This window comes from Carassius gibelio, chromosome B4 (assembly GCF_023724105.1).
Source record: "Carassius gibelio isolate Cgi1373 ecotype wild population from Czech Republic chromosome B4, carGib1.2-hapl.c, whole genome shotgun sequence".
NCBI lineage: Eukaryota > Metazoa > Chordata > Actinopteri > Cypriniformes > Cyprinidae > Carassius > Carassius gibelio.
This window is the reverse complement of record NC_068399.1, coordinates 15,519,341-15,537,283: the sequence shown is the minus strand read 5'-3', so window position 1 is coordinate 15,537,283 and position 17,943 is coordinate 15,519,341. Positions and strand designations below refer to the sequence as shown.

Here is a 17,943-nt window from a genome sequence, read left to right as displayed (position 1 = left end):
AGAACCATCTTATGTTGTGGATTATACAATTAAGCAAGAAGAGTAAAAAGAATATATGATTTTTTTTATTTTTTATGAAATATTTACAAATGTACCCATTTGACCCCAAAAAAACATATGGGGGGAAAAGATCCCTTTGTGTTTTTTTTTTGTTGGTGCTCTTCCATCGAATCTGTGTGTATAGATAAGTGCATAATATTCTCCATACGTATTGGCATCAGTAGAGTCAGTTTTTGTCCATCTGGGTACTAAAGTGTGATATTTACAGAACAGACTGACAGTTGGCAAATCTTTGGGCAAAAGTATGACTTTTGGCTTCAGTTTTTTAGATATTGCTAACATTGAAACTTCTGTACTACAGTAACCTGAATATATCAAGTTTTGTTCTTTGGCCAGAAGGACTTATATTTCCCTTAATTTCTTTGAATGTTTTGTTTCCCTTTTTACCACTTTTAACGTTTGTACCAGGCATTTTTTACTTGACTTCAAAGCCCAACTTGATCCGTGTTTGCTTTAAGGCAATCTCCTCCACAAACCTGACATCCACATTCTCCTGCTCCTCAGAAGGGTTCTGAGCTGAAATACAACACCCACACAATTATTACCTTACAGTAAATGATGATATTTACTATCCTACAACATATTTTATGAATTACTTCATCTCTGAAACCATGTACCTTGTTCCTCCCTTTTTGAGAGAATCTTGGCGAGGTAGTTTAGGGGTAGGAAATCAGGATAGAAACAGGACTTGCCATGGTCCAAGAGTGCAGAGTCCTAAAACATATATGTTTATCTGGGTAAACATGGAAGCATTTGTTCTGAACTAAGAGCCAAGACCATAATTCAGTTTCCTAAGAATCAAAACATTCTTTGTAAAAAAAAAAAAAAAAAAAAAAAATATATATATAGTTTTCCAGGTTTTCATCTAGTGTCTAGTCTAATAATCATTTTCATCCACGTATTAGATGCAGTTGTCTGGCAGCTATTCAAACCAGTTTAATACCACAGTTTAAAAAAAAATAAAATAAATAAAATAAAATCCTCAAATTAAAGCAAAAGCACCCTCGGCTGAATTGGTGAAACTGACAGATGCTCCAGTGTAGTGTTGTCATGGTACCAAAATTTCAATATTCGGTACAGATACCAGTGAAAATCCACAGTTCTCGGTACCAATTTCAGTACCAAAGCAAAACACAAAAATATGCTAAAAAAAAAAATATTTAAATCACTAAAAAATAAAACCTTTATACTTATTTACAATTTTGTTTAAAATTTTTCTACAAGTAATATAATTATGAAAAACAGTAAACAAGTTTCACCCAAATTTAATTTGTCTTTTAATTGATTAAATTTAAACATTTTGGTAAATAAATGCCATTTGCTATTAAAATTAAAACATGGAAGAAATATTGTGTGATTTCTTTAAAAAGTTTTATAAATGTTTTCAACAGTAGTAGCAGTATCACATACATTCTACTAAATAATAGTAATATTTCAAGCACAATGCCTATATGTAAAAATTAATTTATTTTGATTGGTTGCCGTGAATACCTTTAAATTTACACTGGTTTTACTCAAATGAAATGGTAAAATGCTTGTGAAGTGACTTAGAACAGTTCTGGTGATGTTGTTTATGTATTTATGTCCTCATTGAGATGACAGATGCTGAAATTACTGCAAGCGTCAAGCACTTCAGTCTATGTAGTAAACAAACCCACACGTCTCTGCCATTAATTCATTCACACAGAGACGTGCAGAACATGCAGGATTCATATTTCAACCAACTTTTGTGGCTTAGCATTTACAGATACTGGTCCATATGGAGATTTGATTTGATTAATTTATGCTAACTTTGACAAATTCCGTGACTGTCCATATTAAAATGTACGTTTAGTTTTCATGAGTGGATTTTGAGATTCCGTCCGCGTTTTCTGCTTCGCGGAAATCCTAGCGCTGTATGTGTCAAGAACCGGGTTAACCGGGTACTCAGTACCACCGGTACTTAAAGAAACCTGGTACCATGACATTGTCATTTTTTTTTTGTACCAAGTCTTTTGACAACACTAATGTATTTGTGTTTGTGTTCTGAAGAGCATCAAAGGTTTCTATTTACAACCCCATTGTGTTTTGCAGTGTTGAAAGTAGCCAATCATAGGCAAATCAGTTGATTCCTTAAGCACAATGACTAATCAGAGGCGTTTAAGTTAGTCAGAATCCACTCTCTGCTCAAAACGTCAACGTTTTTGTTGAGTGCTGAGTTCTGCACTCTTGTGTATCATCTCCTGGCAAGCTTTCTAGTCTGTAGGCTATAATAAGATCTAATTTTTTCATAATTTGGTTCTGGAGCCAGGTCTGCCCCCTGCCGTACTCACCGGGTTTTCTAAGTTTATTTCCAGCAGAGTCCTGACGTAGTCTCTGGAGATGCATGCAGAAGTTATGGGGTGATCCCACTGCTGGCTAACTTTCTGCTCCATATGCTAATTACAAAAACATCATGTGAACGTAATGTGACATTTATGATTCAAATACAATATTCAAAAATGTTGGGATGGACACAGAGTTGATTGGATTAATATTAATGTTATCCACCATTAAAATACCATGTTAAATATTGTCAATTTTAGGAAAGCTGCATTACTATAATAACTATTTGGCTACTGTTTAATATTTTCCCAATGACGAGAAAGAATATCATCCACTTTAATGATAGATTCTGAAGACAAATGTAGATTTTTTTGGAATAACTTGCACAGATTAATCATGTACAATAACACTAGGAACCAAAATGTTTCCAAAACAAGAGGAAGAGGTAAGAAATGAATAATGGATGAGTGCACTACCATGGAAAACAGCGGGACTAATCAGCAAGGGAATAATTGGCTTGCATTTTTCTATTACACCTGCCGCACTTCCTCACTTGGCTGCCTTGAGACTAGAAAACAAATACTGAAGCACAAGCACATGCTCTGAGCCAATACATGACCTTTCTTTTACACAGGATTAATTCTGACATCTACAAAAGCAGCTCCAAGCTCAAGCAAGAAGTGGGGCAGGGGTCGGACCTCATAAGACACAGATTTTCAAGAGAAGAGTTAAGTAGGAAACTTACCTCAGGAAGTCTTTTCAGAATACTGAACTTCAACTGCTCATTGGCATCACTGTTATCTAAATCTGTCACGAGAGACATAGAAAGAGTAAGAGGACAAAACATTGTTCTTAAAATAAAACACTAACTCCTAAATGGCCATGTTTCTTTAATAATGTGGATAATTAATGTGGTCTCGTATTTATCCTCTGTTTAATTCAAATCTAATTCATTTTATGCAGGTCAGAAATACGTTTTTTTGTCTATTGAAGACCTTAATTCAGTTACCGAAAATATGATGTAGGACAGCATAGGAGTTCAAAGTTGACCGGTAAAGTCCAAGTACTGTTTTTAGAACAGGGTATATTAAAATGGGTTTAAATTAGTACCTGTCATAAGTCGTGAAACAAATGGTTCTGTAAGCTGAAGAAGGCCATGGTCCACATATTGGAGAAAAGTGTGCTGTGGGAGACATCGGACTCCAAGCACACTTAACAGTGTAGAATAACCTATAAGTGCACACATAATAAACCACTTAAGCGTTTTAACCAGTTTTGTGATGGATCAAGTGGACAAAACTGAAGCACTGGGTCAGTGACTCCTAATCGTCTTCCAAGCAGCCCTGAGCCCAGGCCAAAGCATTTGTGTCAAAGAGTGGATCCACCCAGATATATCTGGCCCACTTTACAACAGCTTTTTTCCCTCACTGGGTCAGAAAATCAGACACACCCCATCACTAAACGATATGGGATTCATTTGGAATTTGGAGAGATGCTCATTCGATTAATCTTTAGAGGGTTCAAATGTATGTGGTCGGCCATGTGAGAACAAAGATAAAGTTTTTTACCCTTTGGCAACATCAAACAAACTCTTAAAATCCAGCAGCTCCCTTTTCCGTAATATTGTATATCAAGAACATTAACTCTGTAAGATCTAGTGAACTGTCTACTTTGATAGGAAAAACATGCTCCCAACAAGAACTGTTTTACTAAAGTATAGAAAGATTTTAACATCAAACTCTATTGGAATCAATTGTGAATTCCATGAGAATTGTCTTTTCATGTGGAGCATTCCAAATAATCACTTAATGGTCTTAATAGGCATGTAGTTGACAAACAAGCAGCTCAATGGGATTTGGAACTGTTTTCTGTGTTCTCAAATTTTCTCAGTCAGGCGTCTTCTTACCTGGAGGGAGGGGGAGACAGAGCCCTTTAGTTGCTTCCAGAATGCGAAACATCACATGAAACATCGCCCACTCTTCTGAACTGCCCTGCTGCTTACTAAAACAGAAAATTGAAGGCTTTAGATTCAAGAAGTCAAGAACTTTCAAAGAGGAAGTAAAATATGGACAGGTGCACATACATGCAAAGCACCCAGGGGCCCAACTTCAGCTTCTGCCACATCAATTCCAACACGTGCCAGACCAGTTCCAGCTGAACAGAGAACACGGTTACAAAAATACATATAGAAGATTCAAGACAACACCCATCCTGCATGAAACTACTATGATTCTGTCAAGATAATCAGTGGAAATACTCTCACTGTCCTCAATTGACAACTTTCAGAGAGTGTACATGACAGTCTGTCTGACTCACTCTCCCTTCCTGTTTTCATTTTCACAAACACACGAGCACCACCCTTGCTCACTTTAGTTTCACTTGAGCAAGCTCATTAACTCCAACACTTGGCAGATAATGCATGGGTTCTCACATCCTCATGCTCACCCTGGTCTGAAAACAGGACGAACCAGTAAACGTCTGCTTCCCCTTTGGTCTTCCGAATGGGCTCGATTCAGTGGAAACAGATATTTAGTGCATATCTTGAACTTTTGTTCCTTTACGCAATAGGAGAGCAGAACATTATGCGGTTTGTTCCAATCTTCCAAGTAGGAGGGAGATAACTGTGTTTTGGCATAAGGACAAGAGTTTATCACTCTGGGACCACGTTCAGACCACAAGAAAAAAGGTCGTCGCCCTGTGCATATTTAAAGACTCCACGATATATAACCTAATCACTAAATCGTTTTTTCAGTTGATCTAGTGGCAGACTTAAAACACTTGAAATAATCAAAAAAGGGTGGTTTGCTTAAGGTGCAGCTTTGTTTTTTGTCGACAGAGGAGATTCGGCCCACTCCTGCCAACTGCTAACACGTGTGCTGCAAGAGATTTCATAATGAAGCAAAAGCACAAACACATACCAGCTTCGCAGCATAATTCACCACCAGCAAATCAATCTTTTTCTTCCCAAGTCGTGATAAATGTCTGTTTAAGTGCTCTCGAAGTTTGTCCACCATCTGAAAAAACAGATATATATCCACTTCACACACAAGGATGCTTTTAAAAAAGGTAAATGTACAATCTGCAGTGCATTAAAAAAAAAAAATAAATTCGTTGACTTGTTTTGATTCTATATTTTAATAATATACACACACACACACACATATATAACCCATAGTAATAAATATATGCAAAATATGTATACATATACAGTATGCTATATACATATATATTTGAAATAAATAAAAGGCCATCAAGTGATCCAAAAGACATAATTATAAATATAACTATCAAGAAAACTGGTTGCTTGGATTATGTTCGGTTTTGCAGTTTAGAAGTGTGGAATGACCAATCAGAATCATGTATTCCAGAAAGCTGAACAATTAATTATAAATATACTTTTAAATATACTTTTATGATTAAATTAAATTAAATCCTTAATGGATTCCTTGTCAGATTGGTCTATATAAGAATAATAAATCTTAAGGACTACTGCAGTCACAAGACCATTTTAAGACAAGTCCTCTGTTTGTTATTAAGGCTTTTATCCTTGGTTTGTATAATGGTCTAGAATTGTCTGCACTTATCTCCTATTCGCTCTTATTTCAGCTGCTTTAATGGCATGTCTGCTTTATTTTGTTGGGAGAGTTACAGCTGACCACTGCTGGATAAAGGACAGCTGAATGGTCAGCTACTCACCAGGCCCACCAGCACCCTCTGCTGTTGGTCTTCTTCTTGAAACAGTGGAACTACACGCTTATCTGGAAGGACAAAGAGAACGTACGAAAGAAAGTGAGCGTTTAAGGTTTAGTTTCATCATTTACACATGCAATGATGTTTTTCTGTGGAACCCAAAAGCCCTGCCCTCATCTGTAGCGCTCTAATTTTATTCTCACTAGAGTAAATTCTGACTTTTGTTTGGTCACCATGTGAATCTGTTGCATGGAAAAGAGCAGCGTTAGCATTCTGCAAAATAGCTTATTTTGTGTTTTACACACTATACCAATCCAGTCCTGTCAGACAAAATGTGACAACCTTAATAATTCGACTCTTTCTTTGTAGGAACTGAAAAAAAAACAAAAAAAAAAAACACTTTTTGGTAAATGACAAGCTACAAATAAAAAAAATTCCCATCCAGAACTGAAAGGTATTCTGACTAACACAGGATAACACATTGTTTTGTCTTACGTGTGTGTGTGTGTGTGTGTGTTTTTTGAGTGAGAAGGAGGAACTGTAATCACTCTTATATAACAGTATGGAGTTCCTCCGCCCATTTCCCTCATATCTAAAGAGGTGTTTGATTAATTACACATAAACCTAGAGACTGATTACATTTGAGCCAGAGAATGTGACCCTGAAACTTAAACTCCAGTCGCAGGGACTTTCCATGAAAGTTTGAAATATTTCCAGGATTTGATCAGGGATAAATAATCTCACAAGTGTGCTTTCGTTAACACGACTGGCCATTTAAACTGAGTTTCTCTTACCCAAACGCCAAGTGTCCACCATGGACAGAACTCTGCATGTAAGAAACAGGAAAAGAGAACTTTGAATTACATCAAGCTGCATTTCACCAAAACAGCAAAAGTAAATACTGTCTTGTTTTAAAGAGGTTCAAATAATTCATATTAAGAGTTAGTTTGCTTTTGCATGAAAAAACACTGTTTTGTTTTGTTGCAAACTTTCTTACACACTCAAGTCTCCATGCACACTCATGCACATAATATTAAGCACATGCCAAACTCCACCCACTTTTTTGTGTTGTCCTCAATTTGGCGATGATAGCGGGGAGATTTCTTCTTCTCGGAGTTCTGCAGCAATAACAGCACAAATGTATATTTTTAAACCGATAGTTGTAGCATAGTCCTACTGTAGGTGCTCACCAGACAATATACTGTGCCTGCTGTCATATTTTTATTATTATAACAATAGAAATGTATAACATGCAATGCATATAGTATTATACATTTATAATATATATATATATATATATATATATATATATATATATATATATATATCACACACACACAAATTATGACTAGGGCTGTCAGTAAAATAAAATACTTTTTTATTATAATATATATATATATATATATATATATATATATATATATATATATATATATATATATATATATATTGTATTATAAAAAAAAATTGTTGTTGTAAAATGTGTAATCATTTCCTTTTTAGAAGAAAAAAAAGTCAAATAATGTGAAATGATTGAATTCTGCAAAAAAAAAAAAAAAAAAAACTCAAACCTCAATATTTCTCAAAACATCATGCAAATGTGCTGTGATTCAATAATAAAACATCTTTCCCAATATGGCCATAAAGATGTTTTTGACCAGCAAGCCTGCAGTCTTCAGCTGGTGTTCACATTTTTTATTAATGACTATTTGTTTTAGCTTCATTGATGATTACATTTCACATAAAAAGAATGCAAATGTCTTTTGTTTAACACCTCATCTGGGTTAGATTAAGAAATACATTTTCTGTGTAAAGAATGTCCCTTTACTGAGAAATGTGTGCTCCTCTAGGGACTTTTGTGAATGTTTGTGTGAAATGGACATTTGAGCTTAGGCTCCAATCAGTTTCTACAAATCCAACAACTTTTTGACCAAATGAAATAAACATTTGAACAAATTGTATTAACTTTTGATATAGATTCTGGGTCACTTCAGACCTGATGCGTAACGTGTGGTCCTAGCGCTCACCATAGCAGCCTGAAATCTGTCCCAGTCTTCTTTAATCAGACTGGACCTGAAGCGTGGGCTCGGTACTGCCTCGAAGTACCTCATCCTGTCCAAGACATGCTGGAGATCCTCCCAATAACCCTGCAGGCTTTTAGGCTTTAATTAACCCACAAGAAGCTAAATTATTCCCACAATAATAAAATACAAGTACAAAGGTATTGCAAAACAGATTTTTGATATTATGTTTCCTGCTAACAACTCTTCCAAGCAGAGTTAATGAATCAGTCTATATACACTCCTACATATCTGACACGGTTTCTTCTGCCACCTAGTGTTTAGAAAGTGCACTGTTTTTTGTTCATTTGTCAGCCTATTTCATATCTGTGATGTGAGGTACAGAACATGAATTGTGTACAATATGCTCAGTAACATATTAAGAAAGTAAATCAGATTTTTTTTTTTAAATGTCCTGCTGATTATCATTTAAAGATTATTTCATATAATACAATAATGCATATAGAATTTATATCCGTCTTACCTTCCCTTTAATTAATGGCTGACAGAGCAGTTCAGGAGTGCATTTCACCCCAGGGATTGCTGTCAGAGCCACAGGAAGCTCCTAGAAAAAAGACTTCCATTCAAGCTCATATAAAACAGAAAAATAAGTCATGTAGAGAAAAAGAACTCTGTGCACCTTTTTCTCGAAAACACAGGAGTACGGCAACAATTTATCTAGGCTCACACACTGCTGGTAGCATATTCTGTACAGGGTCGCTGAAATGAGAGTTATACACTTGTTTTTAATACTCATCTTGCATGCAAAACTGACATAGGTCGCTTGAATTGAAGTACACACCTAGAATAAATTCCTGAATCTGATCAAAAGCATCAAAGCTCATGACATTCTCACTGATCCAGTTTATAATCTGGAACAAGAGAGAAATGAGAATCACACATTAGAGTGAGTTTTCAGCACACAAAACTAATCTCTCTCTCTCTCTCTCTCTCTCTCTCTCTTACTCACCTTGAGCTCTATCACAGGATTTGGCTGAAGGTAGACCAGCATGCAGTGCAGAGCAGCAAGCCGCTGGGCCTCCGGCCTGTCTGAACTGAGAAGCTCAAGCAGGAAGTCCGGATTGAGCTCCATGGTGTACATCCTGCCGGCACGGACATCAAGCAACCTGCTGCCAGACACACTCACAACTTCTCTGCCTGAACCCAGGTCTTCAATATGACCATCTGCCCCTGTGAGAAGGTAATACACACAGAAGATACACAATGGATCAGCACTGCAGAATTAGGTTAAGTGACTGTTGAAATAGAACATTTCAAATAACAGTTAAAATCATCCTAAATATGTTAAAATTGGTGCTGTCAAATGACTAATCAAGATTAATTGCATCCAAAATAAAAGAATTTATTTTACATAAAATATGCATACATGTATAGATTTAAATAATACATGCATATATTTAAGAAAAATACATCATGTTTGTATATTAAATATATTTATCTGTAATATAAATAATATACATGTCAATATTTTTTAAAATGTGTGTGTATTTATATATACACAAACAATAAATAGACGCAGTGCACAAACTTTTTTGGATGCAATTAATCGTTTGACAGCACTAGTTAAAATATATGCAAAGTCTAACATTCATTACACATAATATTATAAAAATAATAATTTCAATAATAAATATCAAATATATGAAATAGTTTGCAGTATTTCAAAATAAAAACAAACACATAAAAAAAGAAATGAAAAACGCCCAATCTTCTGAAGAAAAAAAAATTACACGTGCACGCGCACACACACACACACACACAGTGGGTACAGAAAGCATTCAGACCCCCTTAAACTTTTCACTCTTATATTGTAGCCATTTCCTAAAATCATTTAAGTATTTTTTTTTCCTCAATGTACACACAACAACCCATATTGACAGAAAAACACAGAATTGTTGACATTTTTGCAGATTTATTAAAAAAGAAAAACTGAAATATCACATGGTCCTAAGTATTCAGACCCTTTGCTCAGTATTTAGTAGAAGCACCCTTTTGACCTAATACAGCCATAAGTCTTTTTGGGGAAGATCCTCTCCAGTTCTGTCAGGTTGGATGGTAAACGTTGGTGGAAACCATTTTCAGGTCTCTCCAGAGATGCTTAATTGAGTTTAAGTCAGGGCTCTGGCTGGGCCATTCAAGAACAGTCACAGAGTTGTTGTGAACCCACTCCTTTGTTATTTTAGCTGTGTGCTTAGGGTCATTGTCTTGTTGGAAGGTGAACCTTCGGCCCAATCTGAGGTCCTGAGCACTCTGGAGAAGGTATCCCTGTACTTGGCCGCAATCATCTTTCCCTCGATTGCAACCAGTAGTCCTGTCCCTGCAGCTGAAAAACACCCCCACAGCGTGATGCTGCCACCACCATGCTTCATTGTTGGGACCGTATTGGACAGGTGATGAGCAGTGCCTGGTTTTCTCCACACAAATACTGCTTAGAATTAAGGCTGAAAAGTTCTATCTTGGTCTCATCAGACCAGAGATTCCTTCAAGTGTTTTTTAGCCAACTCCATGGGGGCTTTCGTGTGTCTTGCACTCAGGAGAGGCTTCCGTCGGGCCACTCTGCCATAAAGTCCCGACTGCAGTGATGGTTGACTTTCTACAACTGTCTCCCATCTCCCGACTGCATCTCTGGAGCTCAGCCACAGTGATCTTTGGGTTCTTCTTTACCTCTCTCACTAAGGCTCTTCTCCCCCGATAGCTCAGTTTGGCTAGACGGCCAGCTCTAGCAAGGGTTCTGGTCATCCCAAACCTCTTCCATTTAAGGATTATGGAGGCCACTGTGCTCTTAGGAACATTAAGTGCAGCAGAATTTTTTTGTAACCTTGGCCAGATCTGTGCCTTGCCATAATTCTGTCTCTGAGCTCTTCAGGCAGTTCCTTTGACCTCATGATTCTCATTTGCTCTGACATGCAATGTGAGCTGTAAGGTCTTATATAGACAGGTGTGAAAATCTGCAAAAATGTCAACAATTCTGTTTTGTTTTTTTTTTGTCAATATGGGGTGCTGTGTGTACATTAATGAGGAAAAAATGAACTTAAATGACTTAAGCAAATGGCTGCAATACAACGAAGAGTGGAAAATTTAAGGGGGTCTGAATACTTTCCGTACCCACTTTATATTTTATATATAATATATATATTATGCTGTACCTGACAGGAAAAGACTGTAGCAGAGCAGGTCTTGTTGTCTGCAGTTGATGAGGTGCAGGAAATGATCAGCCAGGTACACCACTATATAATAATCTGAAATAAATAAATCATCAACTGAGAAGATAGCCTATGACAATATTTCAGATGAACGACTTTCCATGTACTGTATGAGAGAGAATTAAAGAGTGGGCTGGATGGATTTCAGTGGGCTGAGTGAGAGATGTTAGGTGTACTAACCCAGATGAATAAAGATAGGATGGACAGTTGGCAAATTAACAGGTGCAGAGCCTTTCTCTAAAGAAACAGTGAACGTCTTGCTGCAACCTATCAGAGAGAGTCTATTTAATCCTCTATAAAATGACCTTTATACGTTTATATCACTGCTGCATGATGTTTGGTACCTCTGTGCACAAATGCAATAGTGTAGGTGGCTTCCTTGTGCCAGTGAACTGGATGGCTGTAGCACACACACATGGTTCCTGTTCATGAACCCCAGAGATTAAGAACAGCAACATGCATCAGTACAAATCAAATTAATTACATACAAACACAAAATCAAAGTCAAAATAGCAGAAATGCAGGTCAGCAGAAATCATGTAGGCGATTTATAGCATTTTGGTAATCTGGCAATAGATGATTTCAGGAGATGCTTTTGCGATTATAAGCCAGCTTTTAAATGATCAACATGTGAAGCATGTTGATTGTGATTAAGTCAAAACATGCGAAAAAGCACGAGAAAATACAAACTTACTCTCTATCCCATGATAAGTTAGAAAAGTAGAAAAAACACAGGTAAATATGAGCAGAAGTTATAGTATTTCACAGTATGGTTTCATGTTGAAGAGCACATGCCTAATAACTTACCTGTTGGGCTGGTGAAGACCTCTAACATGAGACCCTCGTCCTTCATGTCCTGATAGTGATCGTATCCAAAATTAACAAACCTGTAAAACCCCAGACAGCGCTTTATTCATTTTTCAATCATGCTTATATGAACTGTTTTGCATGTCTTTAACGGCAAAACGTCAAATGAATTAAGTGACTGACCTCACAGAAGACGTGACAGAAGAGACACTGGGCATCTCCAGTGGAAGCTCAAACTGTTGCACATAAAAGCATGTATTTGTAATTAATCAGTTCCTCTAAATATTATTATAATAAGGCAGTTTAGATGTGACACAAAGTTGTTTACCACAGTCTCAAAGTTGCGATCAGGGTAAAACTGCACACACTTCAGTGTGTGTTTCTCCTATAGGATAGAAAAAGAAAAACATACTGGAAATATGTACATGTTCAAAACTCCGAGAAGAAAACAAACAAACGGTGAAAGTCAATCTAGAAAAAAATACTTTAGAATGATTAAGAAGCCTTTATTATCAAATGGCTACATCCAAGAAATCTTCATTTTTTTTTTTTCTTAGATGTAGCCATTTGATAATAAAGGCTTTTTCATTCCCCAGAGTGCCGTGATCATTCTGAAGTATTTGTTGATGGACTGTGATAAACCCTAGACCAGAGATCAGCTTGACCTTACAGAGCCAGGACCCCGAGACACACACTCTACTTTTGGACTTTGTTTAAACAGTGAAAGTCAACTGAAAGAGATTCTGACCCGTGCAGTGATGTAGAACAGTCTTTGAGTATCCGAGTCCCACTGAACCCAACTGAAGTCCTCTGCAACTCTCTCTCTACTCAGACGCTCAGGATTCTGCATCACCTGTTTGAACAAGGACATGTGTTTTTAACCGTTTACCATTCGTATGAGCATCATTAGATTTGTATAAAGCCTTGTATCATAAAAACATATTAAGAGCAGCCCTTACTACTCTGTAGCCCTCCTGCCTCGTCAGAGTAATGTGGTACTGATCAACATCTGTAGCAACAAAATAACCATAAATGATAAATTACAATAAATATATTTGAAATAGTAGTAGCATTGATGGTTTCTGAAACACTTCCACAAAACTTACAGCCATCCTCTGCCGCCAACAGCAAATGACTATCCAGTACAGTGGTCCGATATGTCTTAGGATAAAGAAACTAGAAAGGGGGTCATGGGAAATTTCAATTGTGATTTCAATGTTTGATCACCAGCTCCACATAACTGCTGTTTACTACCTGCACTTTGACTTTGCAGTCCACTGCCTTCAGGACCTTTGTGTTGTTGATTGGGTGTATCTCAATGAGAAGAGTCAAACATTTTGACACTAAAGCAGAAAGAAAACAGAATTTTGTTTAAAAGGAGTTAAAGCTCATTTATATACATTTAGAGTCTCTGTGAATGCACTTTTATTTCCAGTTGTATTATGATTTGAGCAAGCCTGTATACATTTTATGCCTCTTGAATTTAAAACAGGCTTAAAGTTCAACTTTTTGTACATGTATTTGGTGAAAGAATTAGGGTTCCTTTAAGACACAAAGGAGACATTTGTATTAAATTTGTATTTTATTATTTATTTGATCAACTCTGCTGTGATGTTACCACAGCACCCCATGAGAGAAGTGAAAGCATATTGGTATAAAACTGCAAAAAAAAGCTTCTTCCTCCTCAAATGATCTAACCATAAAAATATTTCAGAAACAGGAACTTGTGACAATCGTGCCATAAAGCAGAATAAAACTGTGTTAAACAGTAACTTAAAACTGAAAATGACAACATCTGATGCAATGGAGTTCAGTGAAATTTATTCAATTTGAATAAATACAGTAGCATGTCTCAATGTCTAAATACATTTGAATTCCAAAACATAATTTTGTATTCAATGCTAGCGAAACGCTTGCATTGTTGAGCTTTGCAGTGAATAACAATTAAAGTTAATAATATATTGTTATGAATCAAGTCCTGTACCTGGTTTAAAGCGGCCTTCTCCCTGTGTGGACTGAGATAGACTGACCGCTAGCACAGAAAAAGCTCACATTAGTGATCACCTTCTTAAATTCAGAAGGTCATAATAATGAGCTGAAATAAACACTAGCAATACAATGATGCCTTCATGCTAAAAATAAACTATACTGGCCTGCAGACTCACCTAGGAGTGTTTCTTCTTTATTTAAAGAGCAGCTGGTGACACACTCTTGCTTTTCAAAAGTGTAGAGGAGCTGTAAAGAGGCACATGACAGAAAAAATTACAACTTGGATTGGTGTATTAAAATAAACGAGAATTATGCATCACTTCCAGTTTATTTATATTCAGTTTATAAGCATGCGTATATGACTGGAATTACATATTCACAGGCACAATGTTCATCCCATTGCGTTACCTATTCTGTACCTTATTCTCTGCACTGAAAGGATCGTACTTCCCAATTCTTGTAGTTCCTGTTGCTCCCTAAACATAAGGATCGGGAAATCAGTAAGGAAAATAACAAAAGTATAACAGGAAGTGAACACAGTGATATCCATTCAGTTTGCATGTACTACAGTGTCTTCTGTATGTATGGCACGTAGTGCTCGTTTGCTTTAGACTGGCGACAGATTGTCCCGCGCGCGTCATTCGCGCTGCTATGAATGGAACGTCGCGCGCATGACCTGTCAAATTAAAGTGACACATCAAACTAAAGCCAAACTTACTCTCCAAGAGTATACCATCCCTCCATCTCTCTCCACACTCAGAATGCGAGGCTCAAGAACACCTGCACACATTTTAAACGAGTACAAAAGCCCTGAGCAACCACCACCAATAATAAAAATAGTAGTAGTAATATGTTTACTATTACAACTACTTCTACTACTAATAATGTAATTATAATATATATACATATATCAAGTGCATTTAGTCTGCTTACCTATATTCGCTCTTTCCTCCTTCGCCAAAATGCTTGACACAACATCTTTCTGAGTATCGAAAACGGGGTTTAATCTCAACATGTGTGTTGTTTGTCCTGCACAGATTTAGCAGAAAACAAGTCCACTAGAGCTGAGATTGAGGAAATGACCCGATTTCACGCCTCAGCAGACTCAGTAAAGGCATATATGCATCGAACATCAGGAGCTGGAAACGATTCTAGGTGACTGATCCTGTCATCTAAAAAACATCAGGATCGATGACATTCCACTCGAAATGAAACGAAAGTCCGTCAGTCTGCCGATCCCGGCACCACTTGCGGTGTTTACAAAAGATCTGCCATACGAGCACGAAGGCGGATCCAAAACACAGCTGGGCCAATCAGAATCACACTCTTTTGGTCTACAGAATGAAGTGTAAATGTTCGACGAATTGATTTTATGATTTTTAAATTGCATTTATTATATATTACAATCGAAAGTGTATATTCATCATTTGGAAAAAGCTATATATATTTTTTCATTATAAAACCTAACATATATTAAAATAAATCACATGGTTAAACGTTTTCAAAGAGCCTGACGTTTTAGTTTTAGAAGTGGCATTGAGTATACTATTGAGAAAGTCAATTTTCTCAAACTCCTAAATTTAATCTGCTGATCAATACTTCATTGTTAAATTGTAGTTCCAGAACCCACCACTAGAGAGGGTGCTTGACTTCAAATTGATTTGTATAAACTGGGTCCATACTCAGCCTATTGCAGCTGTAATTTTTTTTCCTATTTTGTTTACATTTATTTATTGCCTTTACATTTTTACACCAAGTAAACATTTAACAAAGCAACTAAAGTGAACATATTAAGTAAAAACCCCCAAGCACCAATCTTTTACACATAAGCTACGCAGTGCTTCCCAAACCTGTCCTGGAGGACCCCCTGCCCTGCACCTTTGATATTGTCTTGCTTAATGTATATATATCCCACATATTTTCATCTGTGATGTATTCTTTAATAATTGCACTGTCCATGGAGCGGACCTGACTCACATTTCACTGCTGGTTATATATGCTCTATATAATTGTGTATGTGACGAATAAAAATCTTGAATCTTATCTAACACACATGATTCCAGTCTTCAGCTCGTTAGTAGAGACTGCAATGACTAGGGAGACATACTAAATGTGCAGTGCAGGGGGTCCTCCAGGACTGAGCAACAGTATTTGCTCTCTTCTCATCCTTTCTATCTGGCCAGTAGTTGTAGTCATGCACAACAGCAGGTGTCCAGTCACTAAATATCCTCAACTAACAACCAAGACAGCTTGTAAGAAACAATTAACATTGCTGGCTGTGAGGTCTCACGCCAAAACTTTTAACAGCCATACACTGGAAGTTCACTTACCCATTTTTATTCTCTATTATGCAGCTGTTATTTGGTTAAAGCTTTGATCAACTTGAGTTAATTTTGCCGACAATATGCTAAAATGTTCTTGCAAATCAGCTGATTATTATCATCCTCTTAAACCCTGTAGATTTCCAAAACTCTATTACATAAAGGAGGGCAAGTTTTTAGCATTATTTATCTTTGCTTTAAAACCACTGACTGAAGCTACATCTTGCATGTTTTACAACAACTATAAAAATGGTTGCATAAATCAACAATGCTCACAACCGAACAAAAATGAATGAGGCACAGGTAAAGGAAGGGCTGGCTGCTCACTGGCATTGATATAAACAAAATAACAAAACTGCTCCTCTTCAAGTTTTTTTTCTAGGTAGGTTGCAACAATATATTAAAACAACTGCACAAAAGCACAAAGTACACTTGTGGGAAATATTCAGCATCAGGTAGTTAACTATATCATACAGTGTATCTAACAGTGTACATGTTTCATTTGGGTTTATACAGATTCTCAACTTCCTTTGGGTAAAGCAGCTTAAAAACGACTGAGAGAAATTAACTTTATTGCAGTTTAGTTACCCAAGAGGCTCGAGGTTAAAACATCCTCTGTTTTCTGAACGTAAGGCTTCAGTGATGTATCCGTTTCCCTTTCTTTCCTCTGTGACCCTGTTTGATCCAGTGTTGAAGATCATTTGGACAACATTTGTGTCTCCTTTTAGCTAAGCAGCAGGACAATAGAGTCTTTCCATATATTTGGCCATTTAATTATTATGCTTTTTGTTTTTCCCCTCACCAGGGACTCCTCTGAGAACAGGTCTTCTGTTTAGCACAAAGCGGCAGTGCGTAAGCTTGTCATCCGCAGAAATCTGCATTTGAATTTTCATTTACATTCTGATCCTTCTCTTCCAGACCATCAGTGGCCTGTTTCACGCCTTCCCCGCCTTCATGTAAGTGGGGATGGTGCCACGCTGTGTCAATCCCTCAAAGCGTTTGTAGGTGTAGTTAAGGAAAACCCAGTCCTTGGACTTGAAGTCTGGTTCTGTTACATTTGTCACTGAAATGAGAGGTGAGGAGGAGAGTCAATACAACAAATAGTGCCATGAAATATACATAGTGCTTTATGGGTGGCATCTGTTCATATATGAGTGTATGTAAAATAAGTGTTCTTTCTATTGCACGTGGTCTGTATTGAGTCTAAAGGTCATAGACAACAGATAATGGGTCTCTTCCCAGGTAGACTTCATACATCAAAAGAACGGATTAAAGATGCTTGATCCCTGAGCATGGATCCATTTTAGTCTATAAAATGTTTTAGAAGTCATTCACTACATTTTACAGGACTAAGCATGTAATATATATATTTAAATATATCACTTTATTTGTATCATATTTTAACTTAATAACTGAACTTGTCCATGTGGCCCAGTCACACAAAGGGTGATAAATATAGTGTAATATAATATAATAAAAACATTTTCT

The 17,943-nt window shown here is 36.7% G+C and overlaps 3 protein-coding genes across 5 annotated transcripts in view; 1 reads left to right on the top strand and 2 right to left on the bottom strand.

Moving 5' to 3' along the window:
• The window catches only part of ccdc146 (coiled-coil domain containing 146), a 31,761-nt gene extending 28,281 nt beyond the window's left edge, over positions 1-3,480 (top strand). For both annotated transcript variants that reach the window (XM_052555143.1, XM_052555144.1), the window contains one exon: positions 2,999-3,480. The gene's annotated coding sequence lies outside the window, so the exon portion shown is untranslated. The remainder of the gene's footprint in view (positions 1-2,998) is intronic.
• Positions 44-15,401, bottom strand: gsap (gamma-secretase activating protein). The gene is made up of 31 exons (XM_052555146.1): positions 15,068-15,401; positions 14,853-14,914; positions 14,554-14,610; positions 14,311-14,380; positions 14,130-14,177; positions 13,400-13,488; positions 13,252-13,321; positions 13,105-13,154; positions 12,894-12,998; positions 12,474-12,530; positions 12,329-12,381; positions 12,146-12,225; positions 11,683-11,760; positions 11,519-11,605; positions 11,282-11,374; positions 9,085-9,305; positions 8,917-8,986; positions 8,755-8,834; positions 8,599-8,679; positions 8,082-8,216; positions 7,114-7,172; positions 6,849-6,880; positions 6,061-6,122; positions 5,283-5,378; positions 4,448-4,518; positions 4,271-4,365; positions 3,475-3,594; positions 3,110-3,171; positions 2,373-2,477; positions 678-774; positions 44-576 (listed from the first exon to the last, which is right to left on the bottom strand). The coding sequence occupies exons 1-31, from the start codon at positions 15,147-15,149 to the stop codon at positions 476-478; spliced, it is 2,568 nt and encodes an 855-aa protein (XP_052411106.1). The 5' UTR covers positions 15,150-15,401; the 3' UTR covers positions 44-475.
• Positions 15,402-16,586: 1,185 nt separating this feature from the next.
• stk38l (serine/threonine kinase 38 like) overlaps positions 16,587-17,943 on the bottom strand; it is an 8,995-nt gene continuing 7,638 nt past the window's right edge. For both annotated transcript variants that reach the window (XM_052555140.1, XM_052555141.1), the window contains exon 14: positions 16,587-17,518. In XM_052555140.1, the coding sequence (XP_052411100.1) occupies positions 17,391-17,518 (128 nt within the window). In that variant the 3' untranslated portion in view covers positions 16,587-17,390. The remainder of the gene's footprint in view (positions 17,519-17,943) is intronic.